This window comes from Triturus cristatus, chromosome 8 (assembly GCF_964204655.1).
Source record: "Triturus cristatus chromosome 8, aTriCri1.1, whole genome shotgun sequence".
Classification (NCBI taxonomy): Eukaryota; Metazoa; Chordata; class Amphibia; order Caudata; family Salamandridae; genus Triturus; species Triturus cristatus.
In genome coordinates this window covers 1083387661-1083406844 of record NC_140591.1, presented here as the reverse complement: position 1 = coordinate 1083406844, position 19184 = coordinate 1083387661, and the positions used below count along the sequence as shown (strand labels likewise).

At 43.9% G+C, this 19184-nt stretch overlaps 1 protein-coding gene across 1 annotated transcript in view; it reads right to left on the bottom strand.

Annotated features, from left to right (window-relative positions):
- Positions 1-9789: 9789 nt before the first annotated feature.
- ST6GAL2 (ST6 beta-galactoside alpha-2,6-sialyltransferase 2) overlaps positions 9790-19184 on the bottom strand; it is a 262980-nt gene continuing 253585 nt past the window's right edge. The window contains exon 6 of the mRNA XM_085622618.1: positions 9790-18538. Within this exon, the coding sequence (XP_085478744.1) occupies positions 18270-18538 (269 nt within the window). The 3' untranslated portion in view covers positions 9790-18269. The remainder of the gene's footprint in view (positions 18539-19184) is intronic.

Here is a 19184-nt window from a genome sequence, read left to right as displayed (position 1 = left end):
CTGCCCGCCCCGTTGCCGGCTGACGCCGCTGCAGTCTGTCTTGTTTTGTAAATCATTTGTGCTTGTTCCTTTGCCTCGTGGCCGGCTGACGCCGCTGCCGTCTGTCTTGTTTTGTAAATCATTTGTGCTTGTTCCTTTGCCTCGTGGCCGGCTGACGCCGCTGCCGTCTGTTTTGTGCTCTGCCTCTGTACAACATTTGTGCTTGTTTTACTGTATTTGACTTCCTGTGTCAGCGTCTTGTTTGAGCATTTGTGCCTGCTGTCTTAGTCACTTGTGCCCGTTTTTATCGTTCTCCTTCCTGTCTGCCCGCCTACCTCGCCGCCCTCCGCCTTCCCTCCCCTCTCCCCGCTTCCCGCCACCACCGCTGACCACGCCCCCTTTCCCTTCTGCTCCCGCCTCCCAGCTGCCCCGCCCACCCGCGCACTTCGCCTTAAATGGCGACCGTGCGAACGCGCAGCGGTCACGCGCAGCGGGCGCGCCGATTACGCGCCGAAGGTGCGCCAAAGGTAAGCCCGTCTGCGCCCGTCCGCGACCGGATCGCGACCAGCGCCAGGACCCCTGGCCCCCGAAGACCCCGACCGACCCGCCTGACGTACTCCGCCGCCACCCTCATCGCTCTCAACTCCGGCCGACTCCCAGAATGCCACCAAGCCACCCCACGACACACCCACGGACCCTTCAGCTGCCACGCCTGCAAATTCACCTGCATCCGGACCTGCCCCACACCAGCACCCGCCAAGACGAACACCAGCAGCACCCACCTCAAGTGCATCCTGCTCAACACCCGCTCCGTCCACAGACACGCCATCGAACTCTGGAACCTCCTCGACACCACAGCCCCTGACGTTGCCTTCCTCACGGAGACCTGGATGAACGCCTCTTCAGCTCCCGACATCGCCATCGCCATCCCAGAGGGCTACAAGATCGTCCGGAGGGACCGCAACGCCAACCAGAGGGGAGGAGGCATCGCCATCATCCACAGGAACACCATCCGTCTCACGACCAGCACCGACAACACCCTGACCACCGCCGAACATCTGCACTTCCAGATTCACACCGACCCGAACACCACCCTCAGAGGCACCCTGATCTACCGACCTCCGGGACCACGCACCCAATTCAGCGAGGACATCGCCGACTTCGTCAGCCCGCACGCCCTCCCCTCCGCTGACTACATCCTCCTAGGGGACCTCAACTTCCACCTGGAGAACAACAACGACCGCAACACCAGCACCCTGCTCGACAACCTCGCCAATCTTGGACTCAAGCAACTGGTGTCCACCCACACCCACCTCGCCGGACACACACTCGACGCAGTCTTCTCCTCCAGCACAGACATCAACTTCAGCCACGCCACAGAGCTTCAATGGACGGACCACAGCTGCGTCCACTTCACCTTCAAGAGAACGACGACCCACCACCACCAGCATCAGGCCGCCCGCAGAAGCTGGAACAAGATCACAGCAGACCAGCTCGCCGCTTCCCTGAGCCAGCACCCTCCCGCCAGCTCAGCGAACCCCAGCCAGGCCGCCGACAACCTCACGAGGTGGATCAGCAACTGCGCGGACGAACTCGCCCCGCTGAGAACCCCGCCCAGCAGGTCCGGCAGCAAGAAAGCCCCGTGGTTCACCAACGAACTCAAGAGCTCCAAGAAGAACTGTCGAGCCCTAGAGAAAGTCTGGAGAAGGGATCCTACACCAGACAACAGGACCACCTTCAAGCTGGCCACCCGGACGCACCACCAGCTGATCCGCGCCGCCAAGAAAACTGCTTTCAAGGACCGGCTGGACAACAACGCACACAACGGCAAGGAACTCTTCAACATCGTGAAAGAGCTATCCAACCCCAGCGCAGGAAACAACGACATCACCCCATCGCAAGACCTCTGCAACTCCCTCGCTTCATACTTCCACAACAAGATCGCGGACATACACAACAGCTTCAACAACCAACCAACGAACACCAAGACCGAACAACCACCCCCCACCACCACCCTCCACGCCTGGACCCCGATCAGCACCAAAGACACCATCCGCACGATGAACTCCATCCACTCCGGATCACCGACTGACCCCTGCCCTCACCACATCTTCAACAAGGCTGACGCTGTCATCGCACCCCACCTGCGAGACATCATCAACACATCCCTCGACACCGCCACCTTCCCTGAGAGCTGGAAGCACGCCGAACTCAGCGCTCTTCTCAAGAAACCCACGGCGGACCCCACCGAACTCAAGAACTACCGCCCCATCTCGCTCCTCCCGTTTCCAGCCAAAGTCATCGAGAAGACCGTCAACAAGCAGATGGCCGCCTTCCTCGAGACGAATGGATCCCTCGACCCCTCACAGTCCGGCTTCCGAGCCAATCACAGCACCGAAACCGCCCTCATCGCCGCCACCGACGACATCCGAGCCCTGATGGACAACGGAGAAACAGCGGCCCTCATCCTCCTAGACCTCTCCGCGGCTTTCGACACCGTCTGCCACCGCACCCTAGTACAGCGCCTCAGCAATGTCGGAATCCAGGACAAAGCGCTGGAATGGATCATCTCCTTCCTCGACGGAAGAACACAGAGAGTCCGTCTATCACCGTACAAGTCAGAGGCCACCGAAGTCATCTGCGGCGTCCCTCAAGGATCCTCTCTGAGCCCCACCCTCTTCAACGTCTACATGAGCCCCCTCGCGGCCATCGCACGCCAGCACAACCTCAACATAATCTCCTACGCCGACGACACCCAGCTGATCCTCTCCCTGACCAACGACCCCGCCGCCGCCAGAGCCAACCTGCACGAAGGGATGAAAGAGGTAGCCGAGTGGATGACGACCAGCCGCCTGAAGCTGAACTCGGACAAGACGGAGGTCCTCATCCTGGGCTCCTCACCCTCCGCCTGGGACGACTCCTGGTGGCCTCCCGCCCTGGGCACCGCACCCACACCGACAGACCATGCACGCAACCTGGGCTTCATCCTGGACCCCTCCCTCTCCATGACCAGGCAAGTCAACAACGTCTCATCGGCATGCTTCAACATCCTCCGCATGCTACGGAAGATCTTCTGGTGGATCCCCACCGAGACCAGGAAGACCGTCACCCAGGCCCTCGTCACCAGCCGACTGGACTACGGCAACGCCCTCTACGCCGGTACCACCGCTAAGCTCCAGAAGAGACTCCAGCGAATCCAGAACGCCGCAGCCAGACTCATCCTCGACGTCCCACGAACCAGCCACATCTCCGGACATCTGAGAGACCTTCACTGGCTCCCCGTCAACAAAAGAATCACCTTCCGCCTCCTCACCCACGCACACAAAGCCCTACACGACCAAGGCCCGAGCTACCTCAACAGCCGAGTCAACTTCTACGCTCCCAAACGCCTCCTCCGATCAGCCAACCACGCCCTCGCCGACGTCCCCCGCATCCGAAGAGCGACTACAGGAGGAAGGTCCTTCTCCTACCTGGCCGCCAAGACCTGGAACTCCCTTCCGACCGACCTGCGCCTGACCCAAGACCACCTCTCCTTCAGGAAGAAGCTGAAGACCTGGCTGTTCGAGCAGTAGCGGCACCCCCCCCCCCAGCGCCTTGAGACCCCACGGGTATGTAGCGCGCTCTATAAATGTCTCTGATTGATTGATTGCATACCAAACCCCCAGCAAGCCACTCCCAGACCTGGCTGGGCCATTTCCGCCGGAGGTCAGGCTCACTCTTTGCGGGACTGAGTAAATCCCAGCACTTGCTAGGGCCCGACTGTTTGCCCACTTCTCACCATGGCCACGGACTGTGGGCTGATCTGCCCCAGGAGCGAAGCAGACCGGAACGATGTGCCCTCTCACTTCTCTGCGAGGCTACAGGACCTGGGAGGCTGGGCACAAGAACTGAGGTGCTGTGGAGCTGAGGCACTGAAGCTGAGGGATCAGAAAATAGCGTGGAGCTGCAGAGCAGGCGGACAGTAGGTGAACAGGAGGGTGGACTGAGCTTCTGGCATGGGGGAGGAACAGCGGGCTACGCTCTTCAGCTCTCTCCTGGCCTCAGCAACAGCTATCCAGGCTCTCCGTCTGGCCTCCAGATCGTACCACACACATTCACGTGGGGGAGAGATGGAAGGGTGCACCCTCCTGTCCTCAGCAATGGCTGTCCTGGGATTGCTAGATCGCTGAGGCAAGCCATGCACACTCAGGGGGCCCGGCACCAGACGGGACCGGACAGCTCCGAACAACTCCAGGACTCACACTGGGCACCAGGTACCAAGCTCGAGCACCGCTTCCCTCTACCTCCAGCAGCAACATAGTGCTGTTTTAAGAAATAAGCAGCTTAGCAGAATCAGTAAGTGTTTTACCACAGAGAGGGAATGGATGTGGTGGTGACAGGGTAAGGGCAGCGACCATTAGAAATCCAGGGGTATAATTAACCAATTTACCATGTTTTAATGGTCAGAAAACATACCCTGGAGTCTGGGCAGCACTAACTCAGTCTTGAGACTTAAAAAACAGCAATACCAGTCAGCAAAAAATAGGTTGACCACGCAAAAGAGGCACTTTCTCACAGTTGATATGTAGCTGATTCATGCAACTGTGATTCTGGAACTTATTTAGCTATCGGCGGTCTGCACTCTGTTATGCCAGGGCAGTACAATGATGTACTACCCCTCTCCCTGGTGGGCTACATCCCGCCATATTTGCATATTTCTGCCTGCCTGGTGGAGCTCCCTCGTCCCTTCAAAGGAGCTGACACCATTGTGCCTACTCTAAAGGTACAGAAAAATGTATGTGCAGGGTTAAAAAATGAGTTTGTTTTGACAACCAAAAATGTCCTTGATCTAGCATGTCAGAGACATTTATTTCTTTTTCTTTTTGGGATCACCAGGCCCCCCTGGTGCTCCTAACCCCCCAAAACACAGGTCAAAAGATCCACCTTAAATTGACTGGTGTCCCAATGTCATGTGTAAACCGTATTGGGGCCTATTCACACAGGTAAACTTACATATGAATAAATCTGCATGTGTATGTTTACTCTAATGCTTTTAAGTATCATTACTACTTTGGGCTATTCACCATTTAGGAGTGTAAATATACTCAAAAGTGCAGTCATATATGTCCCTACCCCATGGAATAGGGGGTGGAGGCAAATTTGAAAGAGTAAAGTCTACAGCCAAAATGCCTGGCGTCACATAATCAACCACTGATAGTGTGACACCCTCTCAAAGAAAACAATGAAAATAGCGACTTAAAATGAAACCCCATAAGAAACAATGTTAAATTTAATTATTTCAAATAGTTGAAAATATAGATAAATGCAATTTAATGAAAAACGTACAACTAAAAAATATTTTTATTTTAACATATTTTAATACCTATTTTAATCTAAAATACATGTAACATGTTTTTGATTATTAAAATATAATGAAAATACTCTTATGTGAATAGCTTGTAATATTTATTGATACATGATAAAAATATTTTAGTTTTCCTTCAGGTGTAATTTGTTTTGGTAAATTTTTTAAAAAACAATGTTAATTTAAGCTAATATTTTTAAATCAATTTGATATTTAATTAAAAATTACAATAAATAGAGTTGTAGCATTTTGTATTTTGTTCTACATTTGAAATAAATGTCTAAACTTAATTTACATTAATATTTAACATTTAAAATGTAGTAGTTGTTTTCATGTTTGCTAAATGTTTTTATTTTCCCTATACATTATCATGAGGCAATATCCGCTCTAGTGATGATGGTGAGTGCAGAGGGAAAACAAATTGCTAAATCCACCTTCTGGTAGTCCCTACAAGTGTTTATTCTTGCACCAGTTGGTGGTGTAGTAAAAAACAGGGCTTAATTTGAATCGATATACAAGGTCACCATGTATCGAATTACTCTTGAGGAGCCATTCAAAAGGGCCAAAATTCATTCTGCTAATGCACAGCATAGCAAGAAAATAATTGGAAAATGAGAGCTGGGTGTATGCTGGGATTCAATGGCGTTTGAACCAGTATTTCGCAGACGATTAAAGACAGACATATTACATGACAACGCATACACCAGTAGATGGTGCAGTCATCCAAACGTAGGGACCAGACTCAAAGGTATACCAGAAAGTGAGGAGTGGATGCTACACACATACACACAAACACCTGTAATTCATCAAAGAAAAAGGAGGGTTGCTTATCCCCTTCCAGTTGGAGTCACACCCCATCTCTACTGTGTTGACAGGCTATGAAGAAACGTAAGCAAGGCCACCAGGGAGGGGTAAAGCAAGAAAATATTATGCAAAGTATCAAAATGTAAAGGGATTTCCGGTCCATCACCCCACTTCCGGAATTCCGAATGGCCCTCATGACGTGGCTGTTCAAAAAAGACTCCGGGCCTGCAAGGGCCTGGATACCCTATCGGGTGATTAGCCATGCTTTATAAATCCAGATTGATGGCTTGATTATACAACTGTCATCATATTCAGATCATAGTATATGCACACAAATAGCCCATCCTGACAAGTCAGCACTATCAATAATAATTTGACATATAAATCATATCATATGTAGAGATCAGGAATTCATGTATTTCTTGTAATGTTCAATGACTGGACGCAAAGAGTCTAAAGCTGATAATAGTGAGCTAGTCAGCTCTTAAGAAGTAGACTACAATTGAGACCCAAAGAGGACAACTTCCACCTACTGACTTACTGATAGATAGAGATGTTCATTATTTCCTACAAGCGGACAGCATCGAGAGCTCAAAGAGGAGCATTGACATCTACTAAGTGAAAGCAGGTACACACTCACCTTTGTTGTTCCTAACTCCAGGTTATGGAGCCATCAGTTAAACAGAGGTGATGTTCCCCAAGGACCCGGGCAAATGTTAAAAAGGAAAGTCATGCATGCAGTCATTCATATTCCAGCATGCAGGGTGACGATGGGATTAGTAACCCCTTTCAGCAATTGAATAAACAATATAGATACTCTAGAAATACTTCTTAATAATTAGTAGAAAACAGTTCAAAAGGCCAATAAGTCAGTTGATTATCATATTCTTCATTGATACAGTCGATTTCTTCCATAGAACTTTTTGTTATTATCTTAATGTTGAAATCAAACACACTAACTTAGGCAAATACAAAATATATGTTTGCATGTTATACATTGTGGTATACACGTGCCCCATCATTAGTAGATCAAAATAAAAATTTACAATTATTTTGAGTATGCAATAAAATTCATGTTTGGAATCAACATGCCAGTCCTATTGGTTTGTCTGTACAGATTTGAAAGGGCCAGGGGATACTAGGGCATGTCAATCTTTTAGGTAAATCCTGGGGTTATTTCTACCATTCTTAAAGATGGCTGTCCCAGGAAAATTGAAAAACCCTTTTGTCCTTGGGTAATAATGTTGACGCAATTCAAACCAATCAGGTTGTAGGGCCTCCATCGAACAGGAAACTGGATTGCTATATGTGAGAATATATATGTAGTTATGTGTTCTATGGAGTGCTTCGGTGTGGAAGTGGGAAATTCTCAAGTGTCCGATGGTAGACTTTCCGCTTTTTGAAAAGTGTAATTGAGGTGAAACGGGATGTAAGGCTGAGGTTTAGAGAACTGGTGATTCACTGGCCGCGTACGGGGCAAGGGGCGCATCAGACCCATCTTCTTCGACTTGCCTGTCTTCTGGTTGGTATTGTTTGTGCGCGCTCCTTGGTTCCTGGTAGATGCATCTAGATGCTTGCAAATTTCCGGTGGTTTTCCAGCAGCTTTACCTGAGCACTCCATAGAAGTCATAAGTCAATGCCTTTTGACTCAGACAAAGTCAATACACTTCCCTGTCCTGAGGACAACCTACAACCCTAGACGCTGATTGAGTCAAAATACATCAACACCATTTCCCACAGGAGAAAGGCATTTTCAAATTTTCCTTGAACAGCCATCTCAAAGCAAAATAAAAATAACTGATTAGGGGGTCCAATCAGTTGTGCGTAAGTACACATTCCCTTTCCTCCGAATCAGTAGCAGTGATAATCTCATCACCTTTAAGCAATCAACAACTGAGGGCCCGATTCCGATCTCGAATGGAAAGCATATCGAGCGTATCATTTCTGGAATGCTTTCCGTACGAATCGGATCAGGGGAGTCCGGCTGAACGAATACGATGCATCCATATGCATCCAGATCTGATTCGGTTGGACTCCCTTTGACTTCAATGTGAGCCTGTGTTCCGAACGTGAACACAGGCTCCCATTGAAGAAAGGGGTGGTTGGGGAAAACCTTGCACCCTGTGGCAGGCATCCCATGGTGCCTGTCACACTTTACATGGTTGGAAAGGGGGGACCCATGGGAACCCCCACGGCTAGATTCGGAGGGCCCTGTGTGAAGGGGGGCCTGCTATGGGCCCTCAAAGACCGATTCTGGCAGCCGTTTTGTTCCAGGCAAACTGAATCAGAAAGGCTGTGTGAATCGGTCATTGTACTCGCTCGTTCGGAAACCAAGTCCACAGAGCTGTACGAATCGACTCCGGAAAGGCTTGTCCTGTCCGAATGCCTTTCAGAACCCATTCAGTCAGCCCTAACGGTTTCCAGGCATCATACTTGGTCGTTCTGAACTGGGAACGAGTCGGTCGGAAACAAGGGCTCTGGATCGGATTCAGCAAACCCGACCCCTTAGTATTGGCGGTGCTGTTGAGATGCTTAGTCCCTTGTATTTCTCCTATTTTGGAAAGGTGAAAACATATCAAGGCATGTCTTAAAAGGTGCAGATATGGCACAGTTCCTAAATCAAATGACTTGCTTTCATAAGCGCTTGCCAGTGTCATTATGTTGCGAGGTCAAGAAATGCATAAATAAGAAGTGGGGAAGAGAACCGGGAAGCATTCAGGCCATCAGTCAAAGTTTTTCATTTGTGGAGCCACATTCATAGCACTGTATCCTGTCCCTCAAACTCTAAATAAGTCCCTAATTTATGCCTATGTCTATACAGTATTGGTCTCACTTTGCTTGTAATTGGCACAGCTGTACATAGGTACTCCCTGCATGCTTTTAGACTCTTAACCAATGTTATATATTAATATTTTTTACAACAATAACATAATGCGGTATTTCAATGTACACCCTGTGGGTCAATGTTAACACCTACAAATCTACAATCCCTATGCCACACTTTTTTATAAACAAGTGTAGAATGCGGCAGATCCCTTTTTCCAAGGTCAACCACGATGATTTCGAATTGCGTATCGGCTTTCTTTTTAGTGCTGTTCTTTTTCTATTGGGAGACTTCTCTTTAATTCTCATCTCATTCATAAAGTCTACACATATAAACTTTGATCATAATACTCAGGTATGACTTTGTTTTATCTAATTTATTTTCCTCCAACTTTCTTGCCCTTTGATGTTTTACACTTGCAGCTCAAGAGTCTGACTTGAAATATTACTAATTTTATGTCTTACACGGCATCTGCCTGCCTGGGATTCAACTGACATAGTAGTGCCATGGATGTTATGAAGGCTAAATCATGGGTCGGATCAATGCCCCTGGGCGGGATATTATTCTGCCCAATTACAACTATCTGTGTCCGATTGTCGGATACCTTGTCTGATATCACTGGCTTAACAGCCAACCAGCAAAATCACACACAATCCACCATTTCAAGTGAAAAAGAGAGGAAAACTAGTTCACAGTCGCCATTTACTGTAGCATGCAGCAAAATAGCATGACATACATTTCACGAATGAGAAGATCTGTGGTACATTGCTGCTTGGTTCCCAAAACACTGTAAATAATGCCTCTGTACAACCCTAAAAACGACCAACACTCATTTTTGACAGAAAACATTATTTATTTACAAGAAAAAAATCTGTACAATTGTATACACAAAAATATACAAAACCAAAAATAGAAAATAGAAAAATGTTCAAAAGGCATACAAATAATGTTTAAAAATGTGGCTTCTGGAAACCCCTCAACCTTTACTCTATTGGAGGCATAAATGTTCACATATAAAATTATTGTACAAAAAAAGATTAGGAGCTGTTAAAAAAGTACATTGGCATTTGTCTGAACGTGTTAGATAGAGCCTATAGAGAATACAGTACAAGCAGAATAATTGCCAATCCCTTACAGCTGGGATTGACAAAATTAAAATGCATCACATTTTCCTACTTAGTAGAATTAACTTCATAGAACAGGCCAGTGACAGTCACTACATAGTGCACAATATTAACTCAAATTAGGAATTCAGAGGTAAACCTTCTTTAAGGGACAGCATCCATTTCCATACATATTAGTTCACATTCTTCATCATAATGTGAATTTTCAATAACCAGAAAAATCAATTCAAATGTTTATTCATTTTGATTTTTTTAATGAAAATGTTTACAAACAGATGAAGCCATTTCAAAGCACCTTGGGTGGGAAGTGGGTTACTTGCTAATACTTCTTGCACAACAGCAATTTTAGAACTTGATATTTTTCTGGGTCTGTCATTTGAAGTTGTGAAGCAGCACTGGGCTAAGCAGGAGGTACCAGTTTGGGAAGTGGATCAGGTGGACATATTTGACCCTCCTCTAATACCAATGAATGTTTTTTGAGTTATGTTTATCTATAAAGAACACTATCTCCTGCACAGGTATCCAGGTACTGAGCAGGTGTGTGCCTAGCACTGCCTAGGAAATGTTGGTTAACTGAAAGGCTAGGTCTTAAGCTTCTTGTGGAATTTAAAAAGAGAGGAGAAAGCTCTTATGTGGAGTGGGAGTCGTTCCACACTTTAGAAGCGATGTAAGAAAACGCCTGTACTCTTGCTCTCGTTCTGTGTATACATGGGATGTATGCGGGTAGGAGTCCTGTGGAGCAGATAGGTGGGTCTTAAGCTGTGTCGTGCGTTGAATGTGTGTGTGAGGAGTTTTAAATGAGCACTTTTGTGTTTTGGGAGCCAGTGGAGCTCCCAAAGGTGTGGTGTGATGTGGGTTCTGTGTGGGAAGTTGAAGATGAGTCTGGCTGTGGAGTTCTGATTGCAGAGTTCAAGGCAACTGCAGCACAAGGCCTAATTTATTGTGACTATATTGTCTGTGCAGGTTTCAAGAGAAGCACAGCAGAATCTACTTAAGTGCTTTGGAAGCCAATATTTATGTTAGCTTCTGAGCAATTCTTAATGAGACATTGCTGAACATGATAAGGCTCTCTAGTCCATATCTACATCAGAGTCTCCAATGATATGACCATTTTCCATTGAAATCAGAAAGATGTGGCAAAGTGCTTGCAACATAAAGTAGTAAAGAAGCAGCACAAAGACTTTGAATCACGTGTTGGAACAAAACATTGATATGTGATGTTAATAAACTTATGGTTGGAACTCATACTTATTTTGGTGCAATAAATTATCAAACACATCTTGTAAAAGTTATTCTTCCAAAATACTTGAGTTTGAATTATAAATATATGTCATGGGGTATGTATAATTTAAAAGATACCCAGATATATCCTTTGAAAAACTAGTCACAATTCACAAATTACAACAATAAAATGTTGCTATGCAAATATCTGGCAATCCTGCTGTCAAGCACTCACTGTATATGTTTTTAAATGTAAAATTTGAGTTCGTCAAACATTTCTGTTTTCCTTGAAAGGAAGCACTCACTCATTCGGCAATTGCATTTGTGTATAAGATAAATGAGTCTAAAGGGAGGTTCCATTACCATCATCACATATCATTTAATAGAAGAATATTGGTACTTCTTAGAAGGATTGCTGTATATTTCATAAGACAGTACGCGCTCCACTCATCACACAGAACTGATTTCCAATCAGTGAGTTCTGTTTTCAAGCATTAACAGTAAGTATTATATCTTGGAATGAATTGTACTGCTGAATATCAGCATCAACAATATTGTGGCATAATAATATGGAGGAAGGAAAATTGAGGGACAAAATATTGAAAGGTAAGTGCAAATTGGTAAGCATACATTTACTATTAATAACTCCACATCTACGTGCCTTGAAGATATATGTACCACAAAGGTACATATATGTGGAGTTAGGTGGAGAAAATCTAGACTTATTTATCTATCACTATTTTATTTTTGATAATTTGTCCTTGATATTCTTTCCCATCAATATTTTCGATTCAATACTCCGGGTAACCACCTTTTGAATGCATACCTTGAACCCACATGTACTCTTAATTATCTGTGGTACAGTGGATTGTTCACATTTTCTGTTATTTTATTTTTTTGATATAGGCCAGCTGGTGAGATAAACATTGGAGCAAAAAAACATGTAATGTCTAAAACACCTTTTTTTGTTTGCAATACTATGTTCATATTCTTGCAATGTAAAAACAAAAATGCATATGTGCATGTGTTACCGGAAGAGGTAAACATGATACCCTGCCCAATGGCAGCAGCTGTGTTCACACAGAGCCTTTGTAGTATATAATGTGTGATTATTTATGAACAGGGGAAACCTGTCATGTAAAATAACTCTATTCATATTATGGTCCAGTGTCTGCGCAACTCTCCACCCCCTAAGATGTTATGAAGTTCCTCTGCTAAAGAAATGCTGACCTGCCCTAAACTTTCTTATAAGGTTCATTGGACCAGGGGAATATTATTCCCACCTCTGTTTCAGTATAAACAGTCGATTTCTGGTAGTTGTTTCAATAACCTACAATGTTTGCATAATACAGCTGTTCACATCCACCTTAAGCTAAAATGAAGAATTCGCATCACTGGTCACTTCTCTGACTTCAAATCATAGGACGGTATGCTTCACAACATTTTTGTAAACTTCAGTCCTGGCTTACTGAGTTGTTCATTTATTATATGTAATATTCTTAAGTATTTATGGTCAGCATGCAAACCCATCCAATTAGTTCCCAAGTTTAGCAGGATAATTATGTGCAGATCCTCCTTTTCAGTACACAAGGCAAAATTGTGACATGCTCTACTACAGAAATTTAGAGAAAGAGAGAAAAACCCAGCTTTGAGGCGTAAACTGAAAATGCTTCTTTTTGAGTAAGAGTACCTATTGTCCAATCTACACCAACAGCATCCAGTAATCTTAATATTTTGCTTCAATCAAATGGTGCCAAGAGACTGCCGACCACAGTGGAAATTAAAATGTATATGGATCAAATTTCCTACTATATCATAGGTAGAAACACGGTAGGAGGACGTCTTGTTTTTGACAAACAACTATGGCAAATTAAAGGTAGGGCACGTCAAGTAAGCGTCAGTTAATACCTACATGCCTTTAAGAACTAAACCGAAGCACATTTGTGGCCTAAACAAGTGCTAGATATTAAGAAACATTCAAAAGAATATTGATGGACACCCATAAATAAAATAAAACAATGCTTTAGAGCTTCATCAATTGGTGTTTTTATAGAATGGAAATGTATGTGTCTTACAACTTTGTGTTGATTTGTTTGTGACTAAAACAAAGTAAAGTTCATTAACTAGCTCAAGTCAGACTATGCCGACCAGTGAGTAGTTTATTCCGTTCTATTACTTGCTTTGTTTTCTAGTAGTTATAGAGCTGGTTGGGAATTGAATTTTGTAGGTACAACCGAGTTAAGTTAAAACAAACCACCAGAAGTGCATGTATGCATGAAATATCCATAGCCAACATGGGATAACTTGATATCTATATAACATTCCAACAACAACTAAGACCCTATAGGGACTAACGTTTATTAATCTATGACTAAAATGTTAGTTCTTTGTATTAGTTCGTAGAAAAATTTAACCATCTTGTTCAAAGCTCAATTTCTACCCTTCAGTAAGGGTGGCTTTAGCATCACATACTTAGCAAGGGGCATTCTTTTCAATATGGTATAGAATTTTATAGTGCCAAGTGTGCTCTTAGTCATAACTGGAATCTACTTTTCCGAGTGATTGTTTTCCAATTAATTTGATAATTGAACAATGTGATTCGTAATGTAATGTATTGTTTGCTTCTTTCACTGAAAACATTTATTTTTGAAATATATCCTTTAAATTGCAATACGGTTAGAAACACATAAGTCTATCAGAGAAACAGAAAATGTTCAAATTACCAAAAGATGTTCTTCATGCCAATCTTAATTTGAAATGCCCAGTAAACCAATGGGTCAGTGATGATAAGTAGGTTAACTCATTTTAGAACTAGAAAAAGCCTAGTAATTCCACAAGGCCAGGAACAGCCCGGTGGTCGGCGTGGGGTGCAACTAGTGACTGTGCTTTGAAAGAACTATACTGTACATTGAGCACACAGAAGCTACCTGTACCCTAATGAGTCAGCTATTTATACACTCGTAATGCCATTTGCAGCACACATTGTATTCTTACCCCATAGGCTCCAAACTACTGATTCTGGCTGGTATTCCAGCCCCTGAACCTTACAATTAAAGAACTTTGGTTGTGAAATGTGGACTAACATAAAAAGCCTCAGAATTACTTGGGCATTCCAAAATATATGCCCTGATTCTGAGCCTCTTTCCTCAAATAAATTTCTTCTGTGTTTAGATATAGGAATTTTGTTGTGGAAAAGGAAGTGGATATATGAATGTGAGTCTTTACAGGGTTAATTCGAAATCTAGCAAGATGGTATCCCCCACACAGAGATACCACCACAAGTGACAAATTATTAGCTCCATGCTGGGCACCACTGTTAAATGCATAGGAAACATAAAGGGAAACTGCACAGCATGCAACTGAACTAACCATTTAAATTAGTTACAGTAAACATTCTGAAGTTATTATCTGTTTAACCTTCACATGTTCATTTTTAGACTTTGCCTTTTTAGGGTCAAACTCTGTTACTTTAACTGCAGACTTTTTAAAGTCTGTCTGTCTATCTATCTATCTTTCCGTCTGTCTGTCTTCTGTCTAGGTGTTGGAAAAATCTTTGGCACAGTGTAATTTCTTAATACTTTTGTAGACGTAAACATAAAAAACAAATGCACACGTTCCTTTCATACCAGATCGCCATCTTGTTTTACAGGTTACAGGTTTTGTAAAACATGTATCTTACTTATGTGTACAGTATTTCTTCAGCAGATGACTTTTGATATTAAGAAGGAAACTTTGCTAACATACGAGATATTGTCTGTGTTCCTGATTGAGTTTCCTCATATTTTAATATTTCACTGTAAGAAGAATGACCTTATAATCTGTAGTAATGAGAACATATAGACGGCAATGTTGTGGAAACCAGGGACAAATGTGCTTATGAACAGAGACTGTTTAGTGTGTACAATTCTAACGTAAAAATTGCAAAAATTGTGCTTCTTGTTTTATGCTCATCAGCTGAGGCTTCGTAGTTCTTAAAAATAGCATTAGAGGGGAGGAATGGATTAAACACTCATTACTCTACCTACCCTCTTCAGACGTGTATGTAAAGTATAATTGTAACACGTGTACATTTAGTATAGCTTCACAATTAGAAATTCTTTCAAAAAGTTCACATACAGCATTGAAAATAACTACATTTACATGAACAAAACGTTCTTAACAGCAGTGAAGGATAAGATGGATGCGCTGATCAGGTAGTGTTCTGATGACAGGTACACTTTAATATTGATATGGTTATTTGGATGACATAAAAAAGAGATATGTGGATGCCTCTTATAGCGAATGCTATAGCGAGTGGACATGGTTGCACAGAAGGTTGACTCATGGGATAAACCAAGGGGTATAGTACAGGACATTTGAGCACCATCCAGTGGTGTAGCAAGGGGGAAGCGGTCCGCCCAAGGCGGGAAGGGTTTTGGGGGCGGCGGCTTACCCCCGCAACTCTTACTTGGGATTTGGTAGCACCCCCGCTCTTACAGTTGGCTGCTGGGCGGCAGGCGTAGTGACCCCCATGGGCAACAAAACGGCTAGTTAGACTAAGAATTCCTAAAAAACTTAAAAAAACAAATAAAAAGACAGCAGACAGTTTTTTCCATTTTTGCGCTGAGGATCTGGAACAATATGGGTAACCATTAGGACCGCACCAACCTCAAACTTAGGAAAAAGTTGAAGACTCGTGGCTTTGAGGAACACTACCTAAAAATACTTTAACAAATCCCAACCCAACTTCCTCTTCTCTTGCTCAATGACTTTATGAATGTCTTTGACCATGTACAATATTTCACTGCCTTTCGGATATGTTTTGTTTATGTAAAAATATCATATACAAACATTCAAATAAATTCCTCAGGTGTGGATGCCTGGAATTTCGAGACCATTTTCTTTCTGTTAAAATGGGGGAGTCAGCTAGTTAGACCTAGTTAAATGTACATTTAAAATGGCTGTATTTTTTCAATTCTAAACGATAAAATTGTTTATTTGTGTGTGTGTATGTGGAAGGAACAAGTCCCTTCTTTAGGGTCAGCCTTGTAGAGTCTGGAAGGATGCTTTTTTTCGATTACAGAGGGCCAGTTTCTAAAAACTGTCATAAATCTGCCCCTGCTGGCTTTGGACCTTCCGACATTCTATGGATAAAGATTTTCAACTGTTTGGAATTCATCATAAATTTCCAGGTTAAGCCTGGACAGCTGCAACGTTCACATTTTTCCAGGTATAACCCTGAAAAATGTTTGCAAAAAAGTGCATGTATATTTTCGTATGTTAATACAACAGATCAATAAGCACCATTTTCTTACTTTTTACAATTGTAGTTTCCCTACGGGGTAAACATGTCTGTCACTTATACTTCCAACAATTTAGGGGTTGTTGTGGTCCTGTTCCTATCCTAGACAAGGGTGTTACACCTGCCTCTGAGAGCCAAAAACCTGTGACTATTGCAGGCAAAGGTGCAACTAGAGACAAATATCGGGGTAGAGGGTATACTAAAAATTTCGGGGGGGGGGAGGCTGATTCTTCCAGCAATATGCAGAGTGGAGATGCAGTGGCTCTAAGAATGGGCGAAAACACAACAAAGCCTTGTTAGCAAGTAAATGGTCTTTTAAAGACCTGTGATGTACTTGGGTGCGGTTGTGTGTGTGCCCGGGAAGCTGGCTCAGCCAGGCTGACACACACGACGGGGAGGGCTGAAGCCCTTTGAGCCCAATGGGCGTTGAGCGCCTGATTGCAGAATGGATGAGGTCAAAAAAGGGTTTATATGTGCCCACACAGGTTCACAAACTTTAAAGACATCTCCACCCTGAAACACCCTTTTTGTGTTTCAAACATCCCTGCTGACGGCAAACCAAATTATTCTTTTAACTCAGTATTTGAAAAATAAGTATTTTACACGTGCATCTTTTGTATGTCATTAAAAGATAGGTACTTTCTGGAAAGTGTATATGCTTGCTTCAGGTACAGTATTTGTGAACAATTATTTGCATGCATGTGGGTCATTTACACCTGGGTGCAAATAACGCATGCCGATAACCTCTAGTGCCATTAACGTTTGTGTTGGTCCCGTTGTGTGATAGGCCATATTATTCACAATTTGGTGCAAAATATGTGAAATAATGTGCCAAAAATTATGATTGGCTCTAAACGGCACACACCGGTACAAATTACACGCTGGGCAGCCTGGGCAATTAGCACCAGTGAAACCTGCTGGCAAGTGCCTGGGCTAATACAGGAACAATGTGATTTAAACTTAACTCCTAATGTGGGCTAGAGCAAACATTTGCACAAATGCAATTTGTTTTCCACTTGTACCATAAGCATGATTGCTGATCAGTGCTTAATTTGTAGTTAAAAAAATTTGAAACTTGGCCTTGGTCCAAGTTACCTACTAACCATACCACTCAACAAATTTGGATAATGTCATGTAATGACAGCTGCAAACACCGGCCCAAAATAATCACTGGTATCAACAGACCTGTTAATAGTTTTCCTTGTGAAAACCAAAATTACCAGACTAACATTTGCGATTTGTAATTATTGCAATGCAGATTTCTGAGCATGTACCATGGCTATTTCATTTTTTGTCCTCTTCCCCTTGACTGGCATAACCACAGAACTCCAGTTGACAGTATCACATTTTACACTTCTGAAGTCTCTCATTTCTAAAACTCTGCAGCCTGGCATATATGGTGCAAAGTAACGCTGAACTGCTTCGGTATGCCAGGCGCACAATACAAAAACAGTACTCGTTTTCTCTAAGTACGACTTGCACGGTTCACAGGCTAAGCATGTTTACCTGACTATCTGCAAAGCAGAAATAAATAAATGGCATAGAAAGAGAAGGACTTCTCGTACCCGCTACTTACATTTAATTACAGTTTAAAGACCCAAAATGGTCCAAAGTACGTCTTCAAGTATTCCTTTGCTGTTTACAGTACAACAGTAGTACTTTATTGCACATTGTACAAGAGAACGTCGGCTTTCATGTCCTTCGCAGGTGACTGCTGCCCGGGCATTCCATGGCATTGAATCCGGGCAGAATGACTTTCCCTTTCCGGTGCAGGTCGTCCTCCAGGCCTCGGTTCATCCTCTGCACCAGCAGCTTCTCGTAGAGCAGCGGGTGGTAGGCGCCGAGGGTGCACGCGGCGTCGTAGTACTGCTCGTGGTAGTGGCAGAGGTCTGTCTGCCGCACGGAAGGGAGGTACTCGTACACGTGCACCTCGTTACACATGGACATCATGATGAGGGTTCCTGAAATTCAGAGAGAGAGATGTTAGACGTCTCGGCTCCATCCAAGACTTTACAGATGCACAAATATTTCAATCCATAATCAAGTTTCAGAAAAAAGGCAACCAGCAATGTATATTATCATTTTTTACAAAAAAGTCAACAATATGGCCAAAAAAGGAGTCTTACCTCACACTGAAGTCTTATAATACACTTGCGAATTGTAATGGCTAGAGTCATACATTTACACACTATGGGGCATATTTACAAGCCCCCGTCGCCACCAAAACGTCACTTTTAGTGACCTTGTGTTGGCGATAGGGGCTTTGCCTTATGTATAAGGCAGCGTTAAGCCACTTAATGTGGCTTAAGACTGCCTTGTAAATAAGGCACCCTTACACGCTGTGCTTAGCGTGAAAGGGAACGGCAATGGGTGTTGCGGTGGGCGTTCCAAAGCCATACCCATTGATTTTGACGCTATCACCTATTTATAAGGGTGGCGTAAAATGGAGGCAGCGCCAAAATTAAGACCGGGGGGAAACTTGGTCTTAAACAGGCGAAACGAGGAGAAATGCTTTATTTTTCCTTGTTTTTGCTGTTTCCATGCGTGCTGCCTTGTGCAGCACACATAGAAACAGCAAATTGCCATTGATTGTTTATATGCATGAAG